This window comes from Bos grunniens, chromosome 18, assembly GCF_055505025.1.
Source record: "Bos grunniens cultivar Pamir isolate PY7600 chromosome 18, Bosgru_T2T1.0, whole genome shotgun sequence".
NCBI classification, from domain to species: domain Eukaryota; kingdom Metazoa; phylum Chordata; class Mammalia; order Artiodactyla; family Bovidae; genus Bos; species Bos grunniens.
In genome coordinates, this window is record NC_141182.1 from 7,905,894 (window position 1) to 7,931,554 (window position 25,661).

A 25,661-nucleotide genomic window follows, 5' to 3' on the forward strand; every position below is an offset into this window, starting at 1 on the left:
ATCTTAGTTTTCAGTGTTGAGTTTCAAGCCAGCTTTTTCACTTTCCTCCTTCACTGTCACTAAGAAGCTCTTTAATTCCTCTTTGCTTTCTGCCATTTAGAGTGGTATCATCTGCATATCTGAGGTTGATGTTTCTCCCATCTATCTTTTTTTTTTTTTGACTGAACTGGGTGTTAGGTGCAGTACGCAGGATCTTTAGTTGCAGCATGCAGGCTCTTAGTTGTAGCATATGGTGATCTACTTTACTTGACCAGGGATCAGACCCAGGCCCCCTGCATTAGGGAGCAGAGTCTTAGCCACTAGACCACCAGGAAAGTCCCTTTCCCACCTATCTTGATGCCAGCTTGTAACTCGTCTAGCCCAGCATTTCTCATGATGTGCTCAGTGTATAGGTTAGTTAGACAGAGTGACAGTAGACAGCCCTGTCCTACTCCTTTCTCAATCTTGAACCAATCAGTTGATCCCTATAGGGTTCTAACTGTTGCTTCTTGACCTGCATACAGGTTTCTGAGGAGACAGGTAAGATGATATGGTATTCTCATCTCTTTAAGAGCTCTTCACAGTTTGTTATGATCCACACACTCAAAGGCTTTAGTGTAGTCAATGAAACAGAGGTAATGGTAATATCTTTAGGTTTTATTTAAAAATAACATCTTAAAATAAATGACCTGGCTTCTAAAGATACTAGAAAATGAACAAAAGAAGGCAGTTTAGAGAGAAGAGGCAACATTCGAAAGAAGAGATGACACTTTTGATTCTTAAAAAAAAAAAAAAAATGATTTTTAGGGACTTCCCTGGTGGTCCAATGGTTAAGAACCTGCCTGCAGGGGTCATGGGTTCAGTCCCTGATCCAGAAAGACTCCCACATGCTGTGGAGCAACTAAGCCTGTGTGCTGCAACTACTGAGCTCATGAGCCACAACTACTGAAGCCCACACACCTAGAGCCCATGCTTCGCAACAAGAGAAGCCCTGGAATGGCAAGCCTGTGTACTCCAGCTAGAGGACAGCCCCTGCTACCCACAACTAGACAAAAGTCCTTACAACAACAAATAACCAGCACAACCAACAAAAAAAAAGCATCAAACTAGATTTTAGCTGCCACTCATTGCAAGGGAGATGGCATTTTACAGTACAGATAAAAAGTCAATTTAAGAAAAACTGTGGAAACCAACAAACCCACAAATTTCCAGAAGCGAGAAAACATTAAGTTGGAGGAAGAAAATAAAGCCATGAAAAAATAAATGAAATGGAAAACAGAAAATTTAGCATAGTAGAAATGAATTCTACACAGTAGAAATTCTTTCAAGAGATTGATAAAATTGATGAAGAGCTATCAAGACTGATGCACATTCTTTCAGAAAAACAGATGGGAATATTTCTAAACTTATTTTATGTGGCAGATAGAACAGATTCCAAAATTTGGCAAAGCCATTTTAAGAAAAGACCAGTATCTCTCATGAACATAATGTAATAAACAGCAAATCAACAGTACATTTTTAAAAAAACATTCTTTTTTATTTTTAATATTTTATTTTTATAATATAAATTTATTTTAATTGGAGGTTAATTACTTTACAGTATTGTATTGGTTTTGCCATACATCAACATGAATCCACCATAAAAAAACAATTCTTACACAATGATTACCAGGAATCCAAGGTTGGTTAAACAGTCAAAATGAATGTTTAACATTCAAAAATGAATCATCATTCATCACATAAACGAGAAAAACCCTTCAAACATGTCAACAGATGGAGAAAATTCAACAAACATTCAACATCCACAAATGATAATCTCGGCAAACTAGATATAGAAGGGAACTGCTTCATCTGATAGTGGGCATCTTTGAAAACTCCCACAGCTAAATATACCTAATAATGAAATGTTCAATCTCTGTGAACCTTGGTATGGACCTGAGTTGCCCATACCGTGCCCTTTCTCAGTTCATAGTGCCCTTGGTGGGGATTTCGTGGTAACTGCTGCTGCTGCTGCTGCTAAGTCACTTCAGTAGTGTCCGACTCTGTGCGACCCCATAGACGACAGCCCACCAGGCTCCCCCGTCCCTCGGATTCTACAGGCAAGAACACTGGAGTGGGTTGCCATTTCCTTCTCCAATGCGTGAAAGTGAAGTCGTGTCTGACTCCTAGCGACCCCATGGACTGCAGCCTACCAGGCTCCTCTGTCCATGGGATTTTCCAGGTAAGAGTACTGCAGTGGGTTGCCATTGCCTTCTCCTAGACCAAAACAAATACCTAACATTTCAATTTATTAAGAGGTCAGGTCCAAGCTACTTAGAAGGTTTTTATATCCTAACAACTGAGTAGCAATTTAAAAAAAAATACAGCAATTGAACAAAAATAGAATTTTCATTCTTAATTACAATTTACAGATATAAGTGTGTCTGCTGCATATTGTATAAGTTCTCCATCAGGGAATCAGGTCATATCAACCAATGCCCAACCTCATGTTCCACACCAACTGTGGAGTACTTGCTTCAAAGATACATTACCCAAAGTAATAAGAGTAAGATTCAATATTGCAATTGTTAACTTCACTGATTCTTAGTTTGTGCTGTGTCCAACAGATGTTAAAAATTAAAAATATCCCACACCACCTCATGTTACTGGGGTATATAATCTGGGAACTATGAAGACAGACAAAGATATCTTAAAGAAAACACAATGTTTTATACATAAATATGACAAAATATTCATAAAATACATATCTGAAAAAGGTTTTGTATCTAGAATTTATAAAAGATGCCTAAAATCAATGGTAAAAAAGATAGACTAGAGACTTCACAAAGATGTGAGTGGCAAAAAGCACATGGAAAGGTGAGTAATCTGTCACTAGGGAAATGCACATTAAAACCACAATGAGATATGTTGTACATGGAACTCTGATACTGTTGGTGAGAATACAAATGGTATAACAACTTCAGCAAACACAATGGGACACCGCTGGCATAAAAAGCAAATTACTGAGCACTTAATATGAATGTATCTCAAACTCATGATGGTAGACAAAAGAGACTAGGCATAATATTGTCCGATTCCTTTTAAATGAAGTTAAAGAACAGGCAGAAGTAATCTATGGTGATAGAAATCAGAGAAGAGATTATCGTTTATCAAAACTGTTTGGATTATACAGTTAAGAGTATATAGTTAATGCCTAGATCTAGTTAAGATCTAGATCTAGGCATTTTCACCATATATAAATTTCATATCAATTTAAAAAAACACCTTTGGCAGAAAGTTTAAAGCATTCATTAGTTTAAGGAGGTTACTCAACATATTTTTATTTATGGAAATTTTTTAATTAAGCATAAAAAAGAAAACAACTGATGTACAGATAAAAAAAAAAGTTTAAACAAGATAAATGATAGGGAAAGTTTAAGCAGAAAAAGATATGGCCAATATTGTCAAAGATATTAGAAAACAGATACTTAAATTCTCTAGCAGTATCTTATACATGTAAAGGAGCCCATGAATAACATGTGGTTTTACTGCTTGACATTTATCAAGTACTAATCTCCATGGTAAAGAATCCACCTGCCAATGCAGGAGACATGAGTTCCATGCCTGGGTCAGGAAGAGGAGGAATGGCAACCCACTCCAAGATTCTTGCCTGGAAGATCCCACGGACAGAGGAGCCTGGCGGGCCACAGTCCAAAGGGTTGCAAAAGAGTTGGACACAACTTAGTGACTAAACAACAACAAATCTTATGCTGGATATTATGCTAATTCCATTTAATCTTTATAACTACTATATGAGGCAGTTATTATTATCCTAACTCACAGATGAGGTCTACATTAAGTAATTTCTGCCAAATCACACAGCTGATATGTTGAGGGGCCTGGATTTAAAACCAGATTCTGACTCATGAACTCATGTTCTGATATTCGTTACTGCCTCCAAAGAAAAACAGATTTTATTTTTTAAACTTAAGAGACCTCCGCTGCTGCTGCTGCTAAGTCGCTTTAGTTATGTCCGACTCTGTGCGACCCCACAGATGGCAGCCCACCAGGCTCCCCCGTCCCTGGGATTCTCCAGGCAAGAACACTGGAGCCTCAGCTATATCCCTAATGCATTAATGTGTGGCAGGGATGGTGCTAAGAGCCATTTCTCTCTACTTCCTACCTTCCATTATAAAATATGAAGATGTTCACTATTCTTTACTATCATCATTCCTTACAGCTAGGGATGGCAATAAGATGCAGACAAGTCATTATTCAAGATAAAACTCATGGCATGAGTCATGACATACCAAGAAGAGAAAAACACTCACCTTGTTTGTTCAACTTTGTCCCAACTTCAGGCAGACTACAGTAAACAACATCTCCCAAAGCTTCCTTTAAAAAGCAAAAACAAAAAAATCTCTAAGAAATCAAATTAAACCTAGTAATTAGGAACAAGCCAAGCATTTAATCCCTTTAATTCAAATAGTACATACTTTACACTTGAGGGGTCAAATTCTGTTTTTTATTATAACCCTTTAAAAATGCAAAATTATTCTTACCTCAGGACTTGCAAGAAAACATGCCATCAGCTGGCCCACAGGTGGCAGTGACCCTTGTCACCAACCACATGCCCTGAAAAGATGACTAGCTCCTTTAAGAACAAACACACTTTGTGCTTTTCCACTTCTGCAATTTTACTGAGGACATTTTTCCTACTGATTTGCTGACTAATCAATAGTGATCTCTCCATCAGGTGAGTGGGTTACAACCCCTTGTACGACTCAGGTCATCCACCACATATTGTTTTGCATGTCGTTTTCCATGTTAAGTGATTTCCCCTCATAAACTTGAGGGGAGGAGGACAATATTTATACAGTATTTCACAGAGCATTCTGTACTGGGCCTCAGTAGGTACACAGATATGCCCACAAAGATACGGCTGTCATTGATTCTCAGTACAAGAGATCCCAGCATTTCTGAGGAATACCATATCCTCCCATCAGTTAATATCCCCTGCTCCCTCCTCTCCCCACCCAAGTCGCTCAGTCGTGTCCAACTCTTTGCAACCCCATGGACTGTAGCCTAACAGGCTCCTCCGTCCATAGGATTTTCCAGGCAAGAATACTGGATTGAACCCAGGTCTCCCATGTTGTAGGCAGATGCTTTACCATCTGAGCCACCAGGGAAGTCCTGGTGTAGTTTTCTAATATTGTAGTTTTCTTTTACACAATATCAAACTGGAGGCTCAGTGGCAATAGTGGAATTAGTTGAGATAAACTCTAAATAAAAAGTTTATCTTTGTGTAATCTGTGCCATTCTAGGTGTTCCCTCTTCAAGTCCCCAGGTCATGTGTATATCACTATTATCCACAAAACACTAACACTCCAGCCCTTTGCTTGCTCTGCTGCTTTCCTTAACTGACCCAATATGAAACAAACATTTCTCTTGAATTTATTAACTGTTAACCTTTTACTCTCTTAAAACACTATACACTTTCCTATGTTTTTCTTTTTCCACCTATGACAGATGTTCTTCTAAGGGCTTTTAAAGGGCCCAAGATACTAAGGGGCAGAATAAACAATTTTAAAAGATAAAGACAATCCAATTTAGGCAAGAACAGACTGTTTTAAATATTTCAAGACAATCTAGTACCTGTGCAAAATTGCTGATTCCCACTGTTCCGACACCATTTTCTGTTGTTACCCATTCGTGTTTTTCTGTGAATTTCCGCACTAAAATAAAGACCAATATTTCAGAAAAGCAGTGGCATCACTTCTTTAAAAGCATTTCTCTTCATATCAATGCTATCAAAAGGCAAGGTCTTCCCAGTATTTGTTTGACTTATTGACACTGTCATTCAATAGTTTATTGCCCAGGACAAAACAGATCATATGAAAAGACACATCTCAACAGTGATATTATTTAGGCAAAGATGGCTTGATGTGAATACCTTTGGATCTTTTGGCAATTTGATTATTTGTACTCAACATTACTCAGTCTAAATCATACACACAAATACTGGAGCACATTTCAAATGTATACCTATCCATTACTGGTCTGTCTTACAGAAAGAAGTCTGTCCCTCTGAAGAGTGATGAAATTTTGGGAACATAAAAATGCTCATAAATGATTTAACCTAAAAAATAATGTGCCTCTTTAGGTAGAGCTGTGTCAGGAATAAAACTGACCTTGAACAATTATAACTTGACTAAGTTCTTGATTCTACTTTAACTGAATTCAAGTTGGCCCTTGAATAAAGTGGCTACCATCATTATGAGAAGCAAATTATACCATCAGAACTCAGTTGTCACCTCAGAGCTAAGACATTAACCGGTAGAAAGGCAAGCTCTGCTCAACATTCACTGGATAGGTTAGCCCTTGGCTTTATAACCTGCTTCTTTTCAAATACAAGGATGGCCAAACTACTCAAGGATTCCTGGAACAAAGACCTACCAAAATTTGAGTGATGTGAAAAAAATTACTTAGATAGTACTTGCTTAAAAGAATAAAATTTTTTATAAAGCATATCTTCTTAAATATATGCCACATTCTGAAATGAAGCAGTTTTCCAAAAGTACCGAAATTAATATGAAAATGGCTCATTAATTTCAATACTGTTTTAAAACAAGTATTGCTAGTTTACTCTTACCCCTAACCCAAAAGATAACTGTACTTAAAACATTAAACTGTCTTGATTACACAGCTCTGATAGATACCAGAATGTAAATAAAAAATATTAATTTCCACCCCCATCATTAAATAACTTGAATGTCATACTCCTCAGTGGAAGAGGTGGCAAAATCTCACAGTCAGTTGCTCCGCTCCACTTCAAATTACTGAATGCTTCAGGTCAATCTGATGTTTCCCTAAGGTTAAGATTTGTTTGTACTTAGTGTTCTGACTGCAACCCACTCTCCCCACTGCCTTTTCTTGACTTTCAGATCTCAGCTTAGAAACTCTTCCTGCCAGCAGCCTTATCTAGCCCTCCAAGCCTGGGTTCCTGGGCTGTCCAGTCTGCTCCCCCAGCTCTCTGCACCTCTCCCAACATGGCGCTTAACATGCTACAGATACAGCCCTTCTGTCACCTTCCCCCAGGGAGTAGACCAAGCACAAAGCAAGCAAGAGCAGGGTTTATTGCATTTGTAGCCCCAGTTCTAAACACTGTCCTTGGCATATAGTAAGCAATCAAAAGTTGGAGGGAAGTAATTTTTTAAAGTGTAAGAAGATTCTGAGCAAAACATCTAGTATATAGTTATCTGGCTAAAGCACTCAATTCTCCCTAACATTCTGTGACAACTCTAGAACTGGCAGTTTAAACTAATACACTTTTTTATAGAAAGGACTGGACAACCATAAATATGACTTGACTGTCCTGACCTTGGTCTTGCCATCTTGCCTAATTGTAAAGATAATCTTGAGGAACAAGAGTACTCAACATTCAGTTTTAGCAACTGAGCAACCACAGTTTAGAGGAAAAGGCAGCAACACTGCTAAGCTAAATGCACCCAGGTCCTGTTGGCCTCAAAGGCCATTAAGTCTTTATACCAGGCCACGCAATTTAGGCTAAAAACAATGATTGGTACAATTCTCCTTTAACCCCTGGCCCAATGGGTGGAAAGGTGAACAGGAGATTAGGTAAATAGTTATTTTGAGTCTTGAAAACAATGGGTTTCAGCCCCCAGAAAATAAAGTGTTTTGAGTAATTTGAGAACTTTGCATTTTCCCCCTTTCAAAGTCACTGAATCAAATATACTAATATTTGATCAATTTTCTGCTGATTCTATACACTAACATTTAATAAGTAACATTATCAAGTACTTACTATGCATCAGGCTATATGTACAGCAGTTACATTCTTTCATTTCATCCAACAAGTGTGTAAAGTAGGGATTATTATTTCCATTTTTCCAGCGAGGGAAACAAGTGACCACCAAAGATAGAGGAAGCCAAAATTTGGAACTCAAGTCTCTAGAACTGAAAACTCAGGTGTTCAACCAGATCATGGCTATTGATATCTTGGGCAATATTTAACTAGTTAACAGGACAATGCAAAAAAGTAATACTGAACTAACCAAAAAAATAACAGGCTTGAAAGTCAGTTATCTGAGAAATGCTTTTCCCTTATATTCAAATTAGTAATGTATTGATGTATGTAAAATAGTAATGTACTGATATGTACCACCAACAGATCTGAGAGATTACGGGGGGGGGGGGGGGGGGGGGCGGGAGATAAGTAAGCTTCGTTATGTTTGACTTTGAACTAAATTTATCAACTTTTCTAGTCCCAAACAGGTTTCTAAAACAACGAACTTAATGATATAACAGCCACCAGACCTGCGCTCCGTGCAATAAGAAGCCGGAGTTCGCGAGGAGGTGCACTTAGTGCCTCACGTTTTGGTGCATGAAGTCCAACAGTTTTTCCTCTGCGTTCACTTGTGCTAAAGTAGCACAGATGGCCAAGATATTCACGGGCAAGTCTCCCAGTTACTTCAAGCCCGTGTATGTAAGGCCTCGTTTCAGCCACATTCACAACTATACTTTATATACGACGATACAGACTTTAGCAGAACGTCCTCAGTGGAACCCAGGAGACTTTATCGCACTGCCTTAGGAAATAGTTGTCTGCAAAATTATGCTAGCTTTAGCTGGTAAAACTAGATCCAGTGCTTTAAGTTTCAATAAATGCTCTTGCTTTACTTTTACTTCAGAACTTACAGTGACGATATGCATAGCAAAGTAAAACCTATTACTTGTCCTCACTCTTAGGGTGCACGATGCTCACAAATGCGAGGAACCTAAGGTCACGAAGGAGCTCAGCGACCTTGCCCGGGTCTGCAGCAGCGAACGGCCGACACTCCTGCCAGAACCACCCTGGACACGGCGGCCGCGCGTGTCTTTAGTCTCCCCGCCCCCTCGCCCCGGCTCCCAACCCGCATGACAAAGGCTGCGGGGCCGTCCCAGCAGCTCAGGGAGGTAGCAACGGCGCCGCAACATGGGGTCCCAGCAACAAAAAGCGCGCACAGAGGTCGCCTCGCTGGACCCGGGCGGCCCGCGGCCGAGGACCCGAAGTAAGGATCGAGGCCCAGCCCCTTTCCCCCGAGGCAGCCCGGCTTGGCCCACGTGCCCTCCAACACTTACCCGACAGCAGAGCAGGGCCGGTGCGCAGCTCCCGGACTGCACCCGCTCGCAGTCCCCAGGGCCGCGGCAAGCAGGGCGCGCTGGGTGCCGAGATGGCGCGCAGGCCGCCGACCGCGGCCCGCACGCTCCGCACCGCGCGCAGCGCCATGTTCGCACGGGTGCAGAGGGTCTCCGCGCGGCACCTAGAGCACCCCGGCCGGCGGGGGCGGGGCGGGACGGGGCGGCTCCGGGCCGGAGCGAGCCGGAGCGAGCTGGCTGGACGGGGGCGTGGGGGCGAGGCCCCGAGAGGGGCGGGGCCTGACAGGGCCGCATGCGGGAGGGGCGTGGACGCTCGGAAGGCCCTGAGGCCCGGAAGGGGCGGTGGCGAGGGGCGGGGACTGGCTCGTAGAGTAGGCGGGCCAGGCCGAGCTGGGCGGGGCGTCCCGGGAGGGGTGGGACCACGCCGTCAGGAGGTGCTTCTGGGCGAGTGAAAGCTGTAGGTCAGTTTATGTGACTTCCAAGACCCACCCAGGCTGTGAGAAGGGCTCCAGGCAGGAGTGGTGCTCTTGGGTCCTCGGGAAAGAGGATTAAGGTCACCCAGAGCAGTATTCATAGCAGATCCAAAGAATCATTCCAGCCAAAGTTGGTTGTTGGGCACTGGCCAAAGGTGCGCTAACACAAATGCAGTTTCTCTTTGACTTTTTGAAATATTGAAAACTTTATTACTTTGCATATTCCCCAAATCCTACAGTCTCCAAAGAGGGGAGAAACCGAATCATGAAGCTTATAGAGGGGCAAGGACTTGTTGAAGGGTCAGGAGTGGCTTCTGGTGGAGTCTATACTGCAGGAGCTACTGCAGTAGCAGTCAAAAGGCAGAGAGTTGAGACCCAGCATGATCAGCTCCTTACTTAAGCAGTCCTGTGACTGAAACTTTAGGAGAAAAGCAGAAGACAAGTCTCACCCAATCCAAGGAGACAGAAAATTAGGTTTGAGAAAAGACCTCGCCTTTAACACAGATTTTGTGGAGTAGGCAAGAATCAGCAAAGAAACACTGGAGTGAGAAACACCTCAATCTCCACACTGTCAGTATTACAGGGCATACCTTGAAGTATATGCGTGTGTGAGTATATGTGCGAATATGTGTGTGTTTGGGAGACCCAAATGTTGTGCTAACATTCTTCCTCACTTACAAAACTGGGGAAGTCAACACATCTGTGCAGTGGTTTGCAAGCGCTGTCATGCTCCTCTGAGTTGTCCTTTCCTCTGAGTACACTGAGCCTTCGTTATGTGCCTGGGAGGACGCACTATCTTTGTAATTCTCACCAAAGCCCTACTGGTAGGTATTATACTCATTTCATAGATGAAGAGCTGGAGGCTTGGAAAGGTTAACTAACTTTCCCAGGAGTGGAATGAGGGAGACATTCTATGGCTTAAGCATACTAGGTGTCAGTAGCATCACTTGCTCATCAGTCCAATTTGCAGTCAACTGCTCTTAAGCTCAGTTCTGTTTGGGATGCTGACTGATTCACAGTGCTGTATTCTAAACTCCAGATCTTGGTTAGTTTCCATAATATCAGTGTTCTATTTTTACTGTTTTGTTGCAAGTCACTTCAGCATAATGCAAGCCATGCCCTAAAATATTTATTCCCAGCTTCAATAACTCATTTGATACAAAGAACAGGGTCACTTATCAATCTGTGGGCTATGTCATGGGCCCTTATGCCAAAGCAGTAGGAAGTGTGTCTTTTTTTTTAATGTAACAAGCATTGGGGATTAAAATTTTTTTTCCATCTGATTATCTTTGTAGCATCCATGGCTTGAGATGTGAAAGGTCATCTCATTACACAATTGGTACAGGCACCTGAAAATTCAGGTGGTGATTTCTTTCAGGTGTCTCAAAGGGGTCTGCTCATCTCTTTGTGCAGATATATTTATTTCTCTCACAGAAATACAATGAAAGAAGTTTACAATTTGATATTTACAGTCAATAGAGAAGTGGAGAATAGTTGGAAAAAGAAACGAAGAATTTATAACTAATCTAGATCTTAGAACTTTTCCTGTTTAAAACAAACAGACAGTATGTGTTTGGGTTGATTTCTGTGCCATATTTTCAGAAGACATGTGTACACTTTGCTATGAGTTATTTGATGCATGTCTGCAAATATAGCTCATGACAAAATACATAAGGGATGATGGGTTTTGCGGTGGATAGAAGATAAACCCCCCAAGGTTTTATGTGCATTGTCATGTTATGTGTCTCTCTGTAAAGGATCCTGGCTTTTCATTGTCAGTAGTAGAGTGGGATCCTGGTTCAACCATCATAAAAGGAAATTTAAGCTCTCATCCAGATAGAAAGCTGGCAGTAGTTCAGCTTCCTTGTTACACTAGCTATTTAAAGACCTCACCAAGTATACATGTTCCTTTCATCTTTCTGCTCTGCCATCTTCAGATTGTACCCCATGGTCTCAAGGTAGCTGTCAGAGTTCCAGCAGTCTTACACCGAACAGTGTCCAGCAGCCCTTGAACTCATCTCTTTTTATTACCAAACTGACCTTTCCCAGAAGTGTCTCAGAGACCTCTTTTCAAAATTTTCATTGGCCAGACTGGATCATGTGGCCACCCTAAATGGATGGCTCATTGTCAAAGGCTATTATCAAGACAGATTGAGATATACTTTGAGGCGGCTGCAGCCTCACCTTGCTGTGTGTCACGTGGGGTAAGGGTAGTGGCTACTTGAATAAATCAGGATTCTGACAGCAAGGAGGAAAGCATGGAATGGATCTGGGGCAGGTAACCTAGAGTATTTGCTCCAATGGGTGTGTGAGGAGAGACAAGACAGGGTGAATTGGAGAGGATTCATCAGGTGCTTCCACTGTGCAGCAGAGGGGAAATGTACACTTGTCCTCACAGTTACCTGGAAGACTTTTATTATCTAGATCTGTGGTTTTCAGAATTTAAAGCATGTTTATCATATCTGACTGCACATTGGAATCACCTAGGGGGCGTAAAAAATATTGATGCCTGTGACCCAGAGATGCTGATAGATAAATTGGGGTGAAGTCTGGGGTTTCTAGCATGTAGGCAAGATTGACAGAGAAGGCAATGGCACCCCACTCCAGTACTCTTGCCTGGAAAATCCTATGGACGGAAGAGCCTGGTGGGCTGCAGTCCATGGGCTCGCTAAGAGTTGGATACGACTGAGCAACTTCACTTTCACTTTTCACTTTCATGCGTTGGAGAAGGAAATGGCAACCCACTCCAGTGTTCTTGCCTGGAGAATCCCAGGGATGGGGGAGCCAGGTGGGCTGCCGTCCATGGGGTCTCACAGAGTCGGACGTGACTGAAGAGACTTAGCAGCAGCAGCAGGCAAGATTGAGAAACACTAGTATAGATCAGCACTTCGCAAAATATTGCCTAAAGAACACTAGCCCTGAATGAAGTGCTGTAATACCAGAAGCCTTGGTTATAGGGGCTTGGGAATCATTACACATGTTATTGTTCACACTTATCCCAGGAGATTCACAGTGCACATTTAGCATATTAAAAACTCTAACAATTCCCATGCTAAAGAATTTATATGTCCAGTGTTTCCCACATTTGATCTAGAAACGTTTAAGGGAGGACGACAGCTGTTATGAGTTGAATTGTGTCCCCTAAAGAGATAGGTTAAAGTCCCAGCCCCCATACTGGGGAGAAGGCCATGTGACAACTAAGGCAGAGGTTATAGTGATGCACCTACAAGCCAAGGAATGCCAAGGATTGCTGGCACACACTAGAAGCTAAAAGAGAGGATTCCTTCATAGAGCCTACCACAGGAGCATGGCCTTGTCAGCACCTTGATTGTGGACTTCTATCCTCCAAAACTGTGGAGCAATACTTTTTTATTGTTTTAAGCTACCCAGTTTGTGGTACTTTGTTCTGGCAACCCTAGCAAACTAATACGACATCCCTTAGCATCTGTTGGACCACAGTTTGGGAAACCCTGAGCTAGAATCATTCAAAGGCAACCCCTGACTGACCGAGAAGATGAAATAATTAGTCTGTAGAGGGGATCTTTTCCCCATGAACTCCAGACAATATTTGTTTTATTTTTAGGAGGAAATACATTTGAACAGTATCATAGTGGTGGCAACCATATGTATGTATTTCTCTTATCTTTTTTTGCTTGCCAGGCTTGGTGACTCTAATATGGACACAGAAAAGTACTAACCTGGAGAGATTACAGAATCACTGGTAAGTGTAGGCCTAATGTGCTGGCCTTCCCCTATTCTACAGATCATGCCTGGACCAACAGCTTAAATTTGGGGCATAGTTGAAACAGGTTGTGGGTGCCAGACCTCAGACAATAGGCTGCTCACTGCTGCTTCCAGGCTCCTGTCTTTTACATTTAATGCCCAGAAAACTGAGTATCTTCATCAGTAGCAAATCGACGATCTCTCCTTCCTCCGACAACTGCAGAGGGAGAAAGAACCATGTGACTTAGGTAGAGCTATTCTCTTCAGAGGCTTTTCTTATGGGGAAACCATGGTTTTTTCATCCACTTTGGTCCCTGCCAAAGTGATATCACTGTTTAGAGTTGCTTTTGTTTTGGAATTGACTTCCTTCTGGGAATCTTAAGGGTATTCACTCCTGCCTTTATCCTCAGGGATTTCCTTCTTCCCCTCCATTGAAAATGACAAGATGCCCTCTACCACCCCCAACAAAGGCTATTAGGAATTTGTGTACAAAGACTCTCCTGTGTTGCTGCTGGGAATGTGAAATGGAGAAGAGTTTGGTGGTTTCTCAAATTTAAGCTAAAGTGACCACATGACATCTTGAAATAAATTTCTAGCCCCAAGATGGAGCCACTCCTGCCCAGGGTGCCATGTCAGCAAATTGAAACTTGTGTGTCTTTTGTGTCTCTGTAAAGATTCCCCCAGCAATGCAGTATAGCCAGCCAGCCAGTCCCCAGACGCTAGACCACTCCAGGCTCTATACTTAATTCCTCTTTCTTCTCACCCCAAACAAGCCTGACTCTGTGGCCCTGGCCAATCAGATATTTTCTGTTTTCTACTTCCTTATCCTTTATTCTTTATCCTATAAAAGTTTCCTGCCTTACACCCCATTTTGCAGATCTCTGAATGGAGACAGTCCACTTCATGAAATATTAACTTTTGTTTGTCATCACCTAAAATCCAACGGGTTCTCAGTCTTGACTGTACATGCAGACCACACAAGAAATTTTAGGAATACCAGTGGCTGGATCCTTCCCCCCGGGATTCTGTTTTTATTTGCCTCAGGTGCAGTAGCAGGCATTTCCAGAAGCCCCCAGATGATTCTAGTCTACAGGCATAGCTGGGAATCACCGATGTAACGAACAGAGTCCCAAGCTGGGAACTGGAGATGTGATTCTAGTCTGCCTTTCATTTGCTATGATCTTGGGGAATTAATTTCCTCCTTCTGGGCCTCAGTTTCCCTTCCTGTGAAATGAGGGCCTTGAGCTACAGTGATCCTTTAGTTCCCCTAATGTCTGATGCTGCTCAGCCAGCCTCTTCTTAGTTCAAGGTCAGTGACTTTTGAAGACCAAGCCAAAGGGACCCACCTGATAATATTTTTGCTCTTCATTGAACGCCACCAGGATGACAGAGATAAACAGATTCAGCACCACAAATGTCACGAAAATGATGCAGGACCCAATTAGGAAGGAGCCGAGCAATGGGCTATAGTCCAGGACCTGTCAGGAAGAGAACCAGAATCATCCCTCAGGGTCCTGTGTGCTAGTGGTCACTTCCCTCAGTAGGCACCTTCAGAGGGAAGCTGGTCCTTAGAGCTAGGCAGATCCTGGAGCCAGGCAGTTTCCCTTCTGCCTGGGGACTGAGAGTGTGGGCATTGCTCTCAAAAGCTGCCTGGAGATGGAAAGGGCAGCCCCTCTCTTCCCCACTGCTGCCGTTTCCAATATGAGTGTCATTCTGGCTAGGCCCAGGAGCATTCCCTTCTGGACACCCACCAGCACAGCCTTCCCCTGATTAGCCAGTGTCTGATGTTCTGTAGACAGGGATCCCCAGGGTGAGCTGTGAGAACCTTTTTATTTGTGTGGAGTTGCCCTGCGCTTGCCAGGCCATGGACCCAAGGGGTGACATCCACTGGGGAGGCATTTGAAGGGGCGCTTTCTCTAATTTTCATAAAGGTTTGGTGTTGATGGTAGTGTCCATACCATCCTCACTGCCTCTCCCCTCCATTACCTCCTCATAGTTGAAGATTCCCAGCTGAAGGCTGATCATTGTTTCTGCCGCATCAAAGAGAGTTTTGTAGGAACGGAGTTTCCAACCAAAGATTAAGTTTGACTGTTAAGGAAAGAGTCCTTATGAACAAGGAAAGAAACCATGCCACCCCCAAAGGGTGTTGTTTGACAGCAGAGTCAGCAGTCTGGATCAGCCACATCCTTGGCCTGGCAATACTGTCCATGTCACAGGGCCTTCAAATGGGTGTGTGTGCACACTTAGTTCTGTAGGGGATGCACATGCACCTGGGCTCACACACCAACACTCGGAGGCCACTGCTGTGGTCTCCCAGATGGTCACTCTAAGGCTCAGTAATGGTGCTGCGCTTTCTGCAGCCCCAGCCTCTTTGCTCTGGGGGATTTGGGTTGGATGCACAACAGGCTTCTTCCTGGGCAGAACCAGCCTCCCCACCATGGTTTCCTCTCACCACAGTTACCCCCTCCTCAAAGATTCCCCCATAGCTCTTGCATCAGAGGGAAGCCCAGCAGTTCCTCGGCCCTGAGTTGGTGACTCCTGGTCCCACAGGACACTGCGGTGTCCTTGCAGCCCACACACTGCAGATGGAGGACTGAAAAAATCCACATGAATTAAAGGATGGGATGGAGTACTTTTAACAAAGCCAGATTCCAGCTTCTTAGCCAATACCCTCCATCACTTATTCAGCACACTTCATCCCATTTCTGAGGGTGAGAGAGGAAGATGAGGTGGGGTCAGTGGAGTGAGAGCCAGGACTGGGGTGAAAAGGGCAGGGAAAAGGTTAGAGGTGGAGTGAAGACGAGGATATGATAGACTGCTGTATGGTATGGACATCAGGGGGATGACAGAGGTGAGAGACTGGATGGGGCAGGGTGAGCACTGGGAAGGGGGCTGGCGTGGGTTGGGACTGGATGAAGGGTCATAGAGAGGTGGGAGCCTGGGTTACAGTGGGAATCATAGACTTGGAGAGGATGGGGCTGAAGCTTATTTAGATGGAAATCAGCATGTGGCAGAGGGTCTTTGTTTCTCATTTTACTCGATAGTAAACAAAATAATTGATAGTTCAAAAAAAATTTTTTTCAGTCATGTAAGAGCATGATTGTCAAAAAGCTCTCAGTGTTAAGGGGCTAAATGAAGTGGTTTCAGCCCTTCTAAGTTCATGCCTCATGTGTAGGGCATCAGGAACCAACATGGCCTGCAGTCGTGTCCATCCTGTCTCCCCCATCTCTGCCCCATCTCAGGGTCAGGGACTGCCCACTTCACCTCTGCATCCCCTGGCCTGAGGAAGGGCTCTGTGCATGTCAGAGTAACTGGAATGTCCGGAGAACTGGCCCTTAAGGCAGAGTAGGCACAGAAAGGAGTCCTTCGTGGCAGATAGTTGGTCCCTTCAGTCTTAGAGAGTACATTTCCTCACTCTTACCCAATCGAGGTGTCCAGCCTCTGCCATTTGGGGTGACCAGTTCATGAGCTCCCAGCTGAAAGGCTCCAGACTCAGAAAGAAGATCCACCATCTCCCTCAGGTTCCCAGGGTTTTCCTAACCCCCCAACTCTCCACCACTCAGCAGCCTTTACTTCTGAGGAGACCAGCCCAGAAAGTTTTCCCAAAGGAGCTACTCACTGCAATGGAGTAAGCCAGGAGCATGATAAGGATGACAACGATAAAGCCTGAAATGTCCCCCCAGGCACAACGCAGAGCTGACGTGATCATGTTCATTTTGGGGTTCAGCCTGAACAGATGCCAAAGCTTCACTGTGGATAGGAGTACCAGGAAGGCGAGGATGTAGCCAAGGGCAGCGTCAGCTGCTGCAGTCTCGCTGAAGCTGATCCCTCTGTGGGACCAAATGGAGAGACTGGTCTCAGAGACAGTGAGAGCCTCAGCCAGCGCTCATCTGTCAAGATTAGCCTGATCATGGTCTGGGGACAGAGCCATCCTAACTCCCCAGCCAGGTGATGATGAGGTGGTGGTCACGGTGAGGGTGAGCGTCCTGGTTACAAAAGGGACGGTGCTGGTGGTGGTCACGGGGCTACTACCTGACAATCTTGGTTAATGGCCACAGAGCTGAGGAAGACTGACAAAGGAGGAATCCTCCCAGAGTTGAGAGGACAGAGGTAAGGGAGTTCCGTGAGCCTCCCCTCCTGGTTTGGGGGTCACTGGATGCCATGTCCTCCTGCACACCTGTCTGAGTGTATATCCACAGCATCCTTACATTTAAAGGAACGATGGAAGTACTGCCCAGTTGCTGTGCTGAGGAACCTCAATTGCATTGTTCCATTTGCCCTTCAGGACCACAGGGTGAGGTATCACATCTCCATTTTACAGATAAGGACAGACAGTTGGTACAAGGTCACATAGCTAGAGATATAGTGGTAAGACTAGTTGTGGAAGAATGAGAGCTGGGATCCAGCTGTGTCTCATTCCACAGTCCAGGCCCCTCCTGCTGTCCCACCCTGCCTTTCATGCCCCTTTTGTGCCTGCCTGTGTATGTCACTTCAGTCTTAATGTTGGTACATTATCGAGTGTGACTTATACCTCTATCTATTGACATGGATTGCGAACAGGTTATAGAAAAAAATTATATGATCTGAAGTTTATAAAAGCATTTAATATACATAATGCCTGAGAAAAACCATCCTTCTGTTTAACCTCCTGCCTTCCATTTTCTCCCCTTTGAGGCATTTGTGAATGAAGTTTGTTAATGAAGGACACAGTCTAGGATAGAGTGCAGAGTTCAGATTCTAAGCTCTGCATTCCCTTGCTGTGTGACCTTGCAGAGACAACCTCGCTGAGCCTCAATTACTTCATCTGCAAAAAAGGGATAACATCATCCCTTAGAAGTTCTGGGAAGATTAAAGTAGATGAGATAATGCTTTTAAAGTGGTGTTTTTATGAATGTGTAAGGTATCCAACAATGACTCAATAAATGTTAGCCATATCTATACAATCAATGGATGTTTCAGAGTAAGTACCAAGATCCTGGAGACATAAACTAGGTTTGAATTATTTCTCTGCCACTTTTTCGTATTGTGGCGTTGGGGAAGTCCCGTTACCTCTCTAATTTCCTTATTTGTGAACTGGAGTGATGACAACATTTACCTCCATGGCTTCTCCTGAGGGACCAATGTTAGTACCTCCTGCACAGCACAGAGTGGACTCTTGGTAAATGGTAGCAGACGTGGGTTGACTGGGCACTAATACTTGCAAAGACCCTGCCCCCAAAGCTGGGAGGGACCTTACAGAATGTCACATAGTCCTATGCTTTGGTAAGATTTGCAAAGGATTCTATTTTTGTTTTTGTATGCTTGTTTTTTTGTATGCTTCAGACCCCAAGTCTAAGTGCTACAGCTAGAGTTATTTTTTAAAGAGTAACCCTGGATCCTCTGAGGGCCAGCAGGATTTCTGAAGCCTCCCTCTGGGCCACTCAGAGCTGGAGGCAGCAGCGTCAGTGTTAGTGGTGGGAGCTGGGGCCTGAGGCAGAGCCACTTACTCTTCCCCGTGTTTTCGGTAGCGCTGGAGGTCACGCTCAACCAGGACAGTCCTCTTCACAAACACCGCCAGGGCACTCCAGCTGGCCAGGATGATGGCCAGCTCCAGAACGTTCCACTTGCTGTGGAAGTAGCACCACTTTTGCTTCCTCAGGAGCTCGCCCTGGGAAAGGAGCCAGAGGTTCTAACAAAGACTGTGGATCCCTAGGGGTTTCTCAGATCCCTGCCCTCATATGCATAGAGCACAGGGGCCTCTCCCCAATCCTGTGCATGGACCTCACCTGTCCCCATCATCAGTCGAGGCTGCAGGATTTGTGGGTGTTTAAGAGAAAGTAGGATCTAATAAAAAAGCACTTAATTCTCTCAGATGCAAAGAAAAGGAGGGGGGAGAAGGGAGGAAGAAAATTCTCCCCTCAAAAAAGCATTTACTTTAGAAAACTTATAATTGTGAATTCTTTCTCTGCCTCTTTGAGATGGAAGAACTTTCCTGGTGGCTCAGACAGTAAAGAATCTGCCTGCAATGCAGGAGATTCGGGTTTGATCCCTGGGTTGGAAAGATCCCCTGGAGAAGGAAATGGCAACCCACTCCAGTACTCTTGCCTGGAAAATCCCATGGAGGAAGGAGCCTGATGGGCTGCATCCACGGGGTTGTAGAGAGTCAGACATGAGTGACTAACACACACATAAAAGCCAATACATAAGAACGGACTTGACCCTTAATTTGAGGTGTATGTACATCTTTTTAAAGCTAAACAATCCTCTTAAGGGAAGTGAAGTCATTCAGTCTTGTCTGACTCTTTGCAACTACATGGACTGTAGCCCACCAGGCTCCTCCGATCCATGGGATTTTCCAGGCAAGAGTACTGGAGTGGGTTGCCATTTCCTTCTCCAGGGGATCTTTCCAACCCAGGGATCATACCCGAATCTCCTGCATTTCAGGCAAACACTTTACTGTCTGAGCCACCAGGGAAACAAAAACAATCGTCTTACCCAATGTTAAAAGTCAGAAAATTTTTTCTCAAGGGCCAGGGAGTCATCTCTTTGAAATATAGTCATCAAGGAAGATAGAGCCCTTATCTCCCAGTTTCTCTGGGAAGGTAGGAGCCAAGCCACTTGGTTACAAGTTGGAAAATTACCTCCTGTTGTAAACATAGAAGAAGTCTGTTTTTTTCATTTGGTAAAGGCAGTTAGCAAACTCAGGTGGCTACCACAATTAACAGGTGAACTTAGCTTGAACTAGTGGTATAAACAATCCTATAGTGGTATAAATGGTATTCCAAGTCCTCTTAAGGATTAATCAACATTAATTTTAAGAGTGGGTGTGTATCTGCCTGAAGATATGCAAGAGTGAGATTTCTTTGTCTTTACAACCTCTTTATCAGATTGTCTGGGATGAGCTTCACATTCAGTTTAATGCTTTGTTGCTTAGTTGCTAAGTCATGTCCGACTCTTTGAGACCCCATGGACTGTAGCACGCCAGGCTCCTCTGTCCATGGGGATTCTCCCAGGCAGGAATACTGGAGTGGGTTGCCGTTTCCTTCTCTGGGGGATCTTCCCAACCCAGGGATTGAACACATGGCTCCTACATGGGCAGGCAGATTCTCTACCACTGAGCCACTAGGGGGTTCAATGCCTAATCAATTAAAAAAAAAAAAAAAAAGTTGTTTTCTTAGGGGGAATGGGAGTTATTGTTAAATGGGAACAGTGTGTGGTCTTGCCCTCCCTCTCAGCCCTCTCCCGTACATGCAAGATAATCTTGTGTTGTCTGTTCCACTTCCCTCCTCTTTCCCACTCCTCTGGAAGAAGGACATGTGTTTGGCTGGTAAGAGGCTAAATTCACCTCTTTTATAAAGAGATGGAGGGATTTTTAACTGTTTAAGCAGCCTGATGAGAAGGATTTAAGAATTTTAGAGGCTTTCTGAAACAGCTGCAGGCGGAGTGTGAGGGCTTTGGAGAGCAGAGGTGGGTGGTGGATGGGCCTCCTTTGATGTTGTTAGAGAAATGCAGGGACAAACTGCTATTAGGTAACTGTTGGCTGGTGGTTTTGAATTGGCAGTGCTTAGAGACTATGTGGAATCCAGGTTTATGGATCAGTGTGCAACATGGTGGTAAATGTGACAAAGGGGATTTTTCCTAATTCCTAGAGACCACCCAGGAAGGACCATCCTAAAAGTCTCAGTTCCTGAGAGGTGCCTGAGCTGGGTCAGCCCTCGGGGCCAGCAGGGGATGTGGAAGATTGCCATGGCACACAGCTAAGCAGAACACCTTCCTCTCCCTTCTTTAGGCCCCCTGTGAGGAAGAGGGGAGTAGGGAGAGAGAACAGGCAGGCACACACCCACTCCGTCCTCACTCATGGAGCCGCAAGCCCGCCCCTCACCTGCACAGCCATGTAGTAGAGGAGGAACAGGAAGTAGGCGATCTCCGCGGCTACCACGAAGGGGTGCCAGCCGTCAGTAAAGGGATACAGGCGCAGGCTCTGCAGGTGCGCATGTGCAAAGAAGGTTCCTGCAAAGCAGAGCGTGTTCTGCTCACCCACGGCCACATGCCCACTCAATACCGGAAGTCATCAGTGAGATGAAGTGAACTCAAGCCCTTCTGAGGGGTGGGCACGGGCAGAAAAGAAGGTAGAGGTCCTTCTAACCCACAGACCAAGGGACTGAAAGGGGAGGGCAAGAAACAGCTGCTGTATCTGATGGGACAGGGTGTGGGGGTGGGGGGTGCTACAGCAAAAGACAGGCCTCCGGCCTTTTCCTTCAGCGTCGGCCACTGCCCTCATCACCTCCAGCCACAGCACACCTGCTTGCCTAACATCTATTTACTCCCAGTTGGCTTGTTTAAGGCTGTGGTTAAGGCTGTTTCATCTAAAGAGAACACTGGAGATCAACTTAGCTGTTAACCAATATGCCTAAAATTCAACCTTCTTTAGAATTCTTTTTCATCCATTTATGTCTTTTCCTAAACCAATTTGACTAATAAGGCTACTGCCTGCAAAGATAAAGCCATTCCAAAAAATGGCAGACTGGAGAGACACAAATCACCTGAGGCCTTGCTGATATCAGTGGGCTACTGAATCAACTAGACCAGAGGCCGAAACCACGCTTCTCATTTGTAGAAATAAATTAATCAGGTTGTGTTGGGGACAAATTGTTGAAAAGGTTCTTAAACAGCCAAAGAGATGGCAAAAAGAAATAGGAAATTACAAGACGTGCGAATAAATCCCCCAAAAAGGATTTGAAAGTAACTTTTGACAGTAGTGAATGATAATGAAAGTTGAAAGCCTTTTACTTTTCACTTTACACAGTCCTGAAATTTTAAAAGAACTACAAATATTACTTTTTAAAATATGTAAAGTACAGAATTCCCTGGCAGTCCAGTGGGGACCCAGGTTCAATGCCAGGTCAGGAGAGTAAGATCCCACATGTCACAAAGAGTGGCCAGGAAAAAAAAAAAGAGTCATATTTTAAAAGTTTAATTTTTAAAAAAGAGGTGGTTGATTTTAGGAAAATTGATTATTAGCTGAAGAGGCCTTAAATCAGTGTTTTTAGTGGATTATGATTAGCATTAAAAAAGGGTGGAAAGCGGGGAATGGAGAGAAAGAATAGAACACAAAATAGTATTACATGTAGTTAAGGAAATTATTTTTGAAGCCCTTGTCTCAGTTATGTTTTAATATATTGGTATGTGTGTATTAGAATTTGATGTAAAATGAACTTTTACATATAGGTTGCATGTAACTTTTGCATTGTACATTGAGATACCACAAATAAAGTGTGATTTAGGTGAAGTTATCTGTTACCAGGTCACCCCCTCCCCAGCCCTTCACTGCTAGGCCCCCATCCCCACACACAGGAGAGTGGAAAGCTCAAGAACATGAGCTGCCTTCAGACCCCAGCTGTCTCCCAGACTTGAGAGACAGGCCAGAGAGAAATGCAGACAGCCAGAAAGAAGGGTGGAACAGTCCTGAAACTTTGCCTTTAGGGGCAAAGGCAGAACCAAGACCCTTTGGCAGTATTGCCCAAACAACCTTTTGCCCTGGAGCTCTGGCCTGGGGGTGAGGAGCCCTAGCCCAGAGGGAGGGGTGTCTATCATCTGGAACATGCAGATAGGTTCACAGGCAAGCCTGCCCACCAAGGGCGCTGGTCTCCAGGGTCAGAGTGACAATGCAGAACAGGTTGACGTTAGCGTTGTAGACCGTGAACTCCACAAACACGGCTCTGGTCAAGCTGTCCAGCCAGGTGTTGTCAAAGAGATACTGGAGGGTTCTGTGGGAAGAGGAGCATTTAGAGGTGTCTCAATACACAGGGGCTCCCTGCCCTCTCAGCCCAGGGAGGAGCCCAACGCTTCCTGTCAAGATTCCTCCCTCTGTTTCTCCTCTGTGCCCCAGGCCCCAGGGCCTTCAGGCTGCTCCTGGGAGTGCAGAGTTTCTAAAAATCTGGTCCCCAGACTGCTAGCATCACATCATCTGGAAACTTGTTAGAAATGCAAATTCTCAAGCTCCACCCCGGATCTCCCCAGTCAGAATCTCTGGGGGTGGGGACCTGGGAATCTGTGCTTTGGTGAGCCATCCAAGGGATTATGATGTGGTTTTTTGGTTGGTTTTAACCATTATCCATCTCTATCTTTTTAAAGTGTACCTGATGTACAATGTTAGTTCAGATGTACAGCATAGTGATTCAGTGTTTTTATAGATTTTAATAACTTCCATTAAAAGTTATTACAAAGTAAAGCCTATAATTCTCTGTGCTGGACAATATATCCTTGTTGCTTGTCTATTTCATTTTCATTTTTATTATTTTTTTGGCATGTGGAGTAGCATGAGAGATCTCAGTTCCCTGACCAGAAAGATCAAATCCATGCTCCCTGCAGTGGAAGCATGGCGTCTTAACCACTGGACCACCGGGGAAGTCCCAATCTTGTACATAGTACTTAGTATCCGATGCATTTTAAAGCTGGAGGACATGGTGTTAGAGGAGCCACATAGAACATTAGGGGCTTAGGCAGGCAGCAGCTATAGCTGCCACAGTCCCTCTAGGGCTGGCAGTTCACAAAACCAGTTCCCAGAGATCTGCTCACAGGTGTTGTGGGAACAGCATGTGCCAGAGGGACCTGGGTTCAAAACTTGCCTGCCTCGTGGGCAAGCTGATAACATCTCAAGGTCTCAGCTTCCTCATCTGCAGTGGTGTTAACACCAGTGCCTCGGGATCATTATGAAGAGAAAATAGAAATATGTGTGTGTGTGCATGAAGTATTAATAATAATAGCTGTTATTAGAGCAGTAATGATGGGCCTGTTTTAAAATATGCCCCATCCCTGGTGAGTTTGGGGCTTCCCCGGTAGCTCAACTGGTAAAGAATCTGCCTGCAATGTGGGAGACCCCAATTTGATTCCTGGGTCGGGAAAATCCCCTGGAGAAGGGAAGAGCTACCCACTCCAGTATTCTGGCCTCGAGAATTCCATGGGGTTGCAAAGAGTCAGACGTGACTGAGCGACTTTCACTTTTCTGGTGGGTTTGTACCCTGCTGAATGTGTCAGTTCTGAGTAGCAGGAAAACACCTCTTATGTGGAAATAGACTATTTCTGGCCTGTCCTTAATCCCAGGGGACCCCGCCAGGTGTTTCCTTTTGGAGTTTGTTACCTCTGTTCCTTGATGTTGTAATAATGCAGCGGAGGAGCCAGAGGTTCACACAGGTTTACTCACTCACCTGGATCCACACCGCTAACAGTGCCAGGTTTCATACCTCCGACACTAGAGCGTGCTGGGAGAGGCAGTATGCGTGAGCCCTGCCTGTCCCCACACATTCATGCCGAGTGTTCAGAAACTCAAGGCTCTGGCTGGGCTTTACCCAGGCTTCATCTCAGCACTGAGTTTGCAGTGAGCAGCTTCAAGGAATGGGGTGAGGTCCTCCTTCAGACAAAGAGCAGGCTTGCTTCTGCCACTGTAGAAACAGTGGATAAAGTGCTCTATGCACAGTGTTTCTCCTTGGTGCTGTCACTCCCTGCAGGGCAAGCATCTATCATGGCTCCTCCTGGGGACTGACTCCCATCGCCATGAAGCTCTGCTACTGTTTTTTGCTGTGAGGAGTGAAATCCTTTGTCTCTGACCTAGGAGTCTTGTGTCTTCTGCCAGCATCCATGAAACGAACTAGCATGTTAGCTTATGAGTAGGTAAAACCTCAGAACTTGCAAATTCGTGGTTAAGGTTTAAGAGCCCTAACCACTTCCTACTTGCCTGGTGGTGGGTGCTTTGTGTGGTCCTGAGTTCCCCATCCCTCTACTGTTTCTAACTGAGGCCACCAGGCTTCGTGCCCTAAGCTGAGAATCCTGGAGGCAGGATTTCTCTTCCAACTTGGAGACTGCATAGTTCCCAGCGGCCTGAAAATACAACCTGAGTGCCTCTGAATCCCCCAGGCCCTCCCCACAATGATAAAATGAGCTTGGCTCAGCCCTGTTTTGAAGGCTGCACCCACCAATCAGACCTGGAATCAAGCAAATGTCTTTCCTCTGCTGCACATGAATCAAGTGAGCCTTACCTTGATGCACTTTGGCGATCAGTCCCCAAGGAGACCACGTAACCTCCTCCCCGGTACACGGTGAGTTTGCCCCAGAGGGGATACCCTCGGCGCTGGCTCTGGCTCTGGTACCGCCAAGCCTGGGAGAAGTCATTGCTGTTGTTGAGGACGGAGGCATTCCAGCCTTCCCCATAGTCTGACAGGTCTTCCACATCCAGGGAATATGGTGCATGGCACCTGTCAAGGAAAGCCTGCAGCTGCGGGGCAAGAAGGCAGGAGCTCTCCTGGACTCTCACTTGGCGAATCTGGGCACTGCCAACCAGCTTGGCATTCCCATCAGTGACAAAGCCTGGGG

At 44.8% G+C, this 25,661-nt stretch overlaps 2 protein-coding genes and 1 long non-coding RNA gene across 6 annotated transcripts in view; 1 reads left to right on the forward strand and 2 right to left on the reverse strand.

Annotated features, from left to right (window-relative positions):
• The window catches only part of GCSH (glycine cleavage system protein H), a 12,079-nt gene extending 2,773 nt beyond the window's left edge, over nt 1–9,306 (reverse strand). The window contains exons 1-4 of one of the 2 annotated variants that reach the window (XM_086349455.1): nt 9,100–9,306; nt 5,614–5,693; nt 4,290–4,353; nt 1,491–3,654 (exon numbers count right to left, since the gene is read on the reverse strand). In XM_086349455.1, the coding sequence (XP_086205581.1) occupies nt 3,521–3,654; nt 4,290–4,353; nt 5,614–5,693; nt 9,100–9,247 (426 nt within the window). In that variant the 5' untranslated portion in view covers nt 9,248–9,306 and the 3' untranslated portion in view covers nt 1,491–3,520. Of the gene's footprint in view, nt 1–1,490; nt 3,655–4,289; nt 4,354–5,613; nt 5,694–9,099 lie in introns of those variants that run through there. The other variant, XM_086349454.1, reaches the window with a different exon arrangement.
• Nucleotides 1–13,959, forward strand: part of LOC147352984 (uncharacterized) — a 21,607-nt gene extending 7,648 nt beyond the window's left edge. For 2 of the 3 annotated variants that reach the window (XR_015144980.1, XR_015144978.1), the window contains exons 2-4: nt 1,945–2,200; nt 4,526–4,714; nt 8,244–8,663. This is a non-coding gene — a long non-coding RNA (uncharacterized LOC147352984). Of the gene's footprint in view, nt 1–1,944; nt 2,201–4,525; nt 4,715–8,243; nt 8,664–8,727; nt 9,030–13,250; nt 13,312–13,723 lie in introns of those variants that run through there. The other variant, XR_015144979.1, reaches the window with a different exon arrangement.
• Nucleotides 13,237–25,661, reverse strand: part of LOC147352987 (polycystin-1-like protein 2) — a 107,378-nt gene continuing 94,953 nt past the window's right edge. The window contains 9 exon segments of the mRNA XM_086349458.1: nt 13,237–13,431; nt 13,433–13,530; nt 14,660–14,791; nt 15,300–15,401; nt 16,933–17,143; nt 18,800–18,960; nt 21,175–21,302; nt 22,926–23,059; nt 25,328–25,655. Of these exon segments, the coding sequence (XP_086205584.1) occupies nt 13,374–13,431; nt 13,433–13,530; nt 14,660–14,791; nt 15,300–15,401; nt 16,933–17,143; nt 18,800–18,960; nt 21,175–21,302; nt 22,926–23,059; nt 25,328–25,655 (1,352 nt within the window). The 3' untranslated portion in view covers nt 13,237–13,373.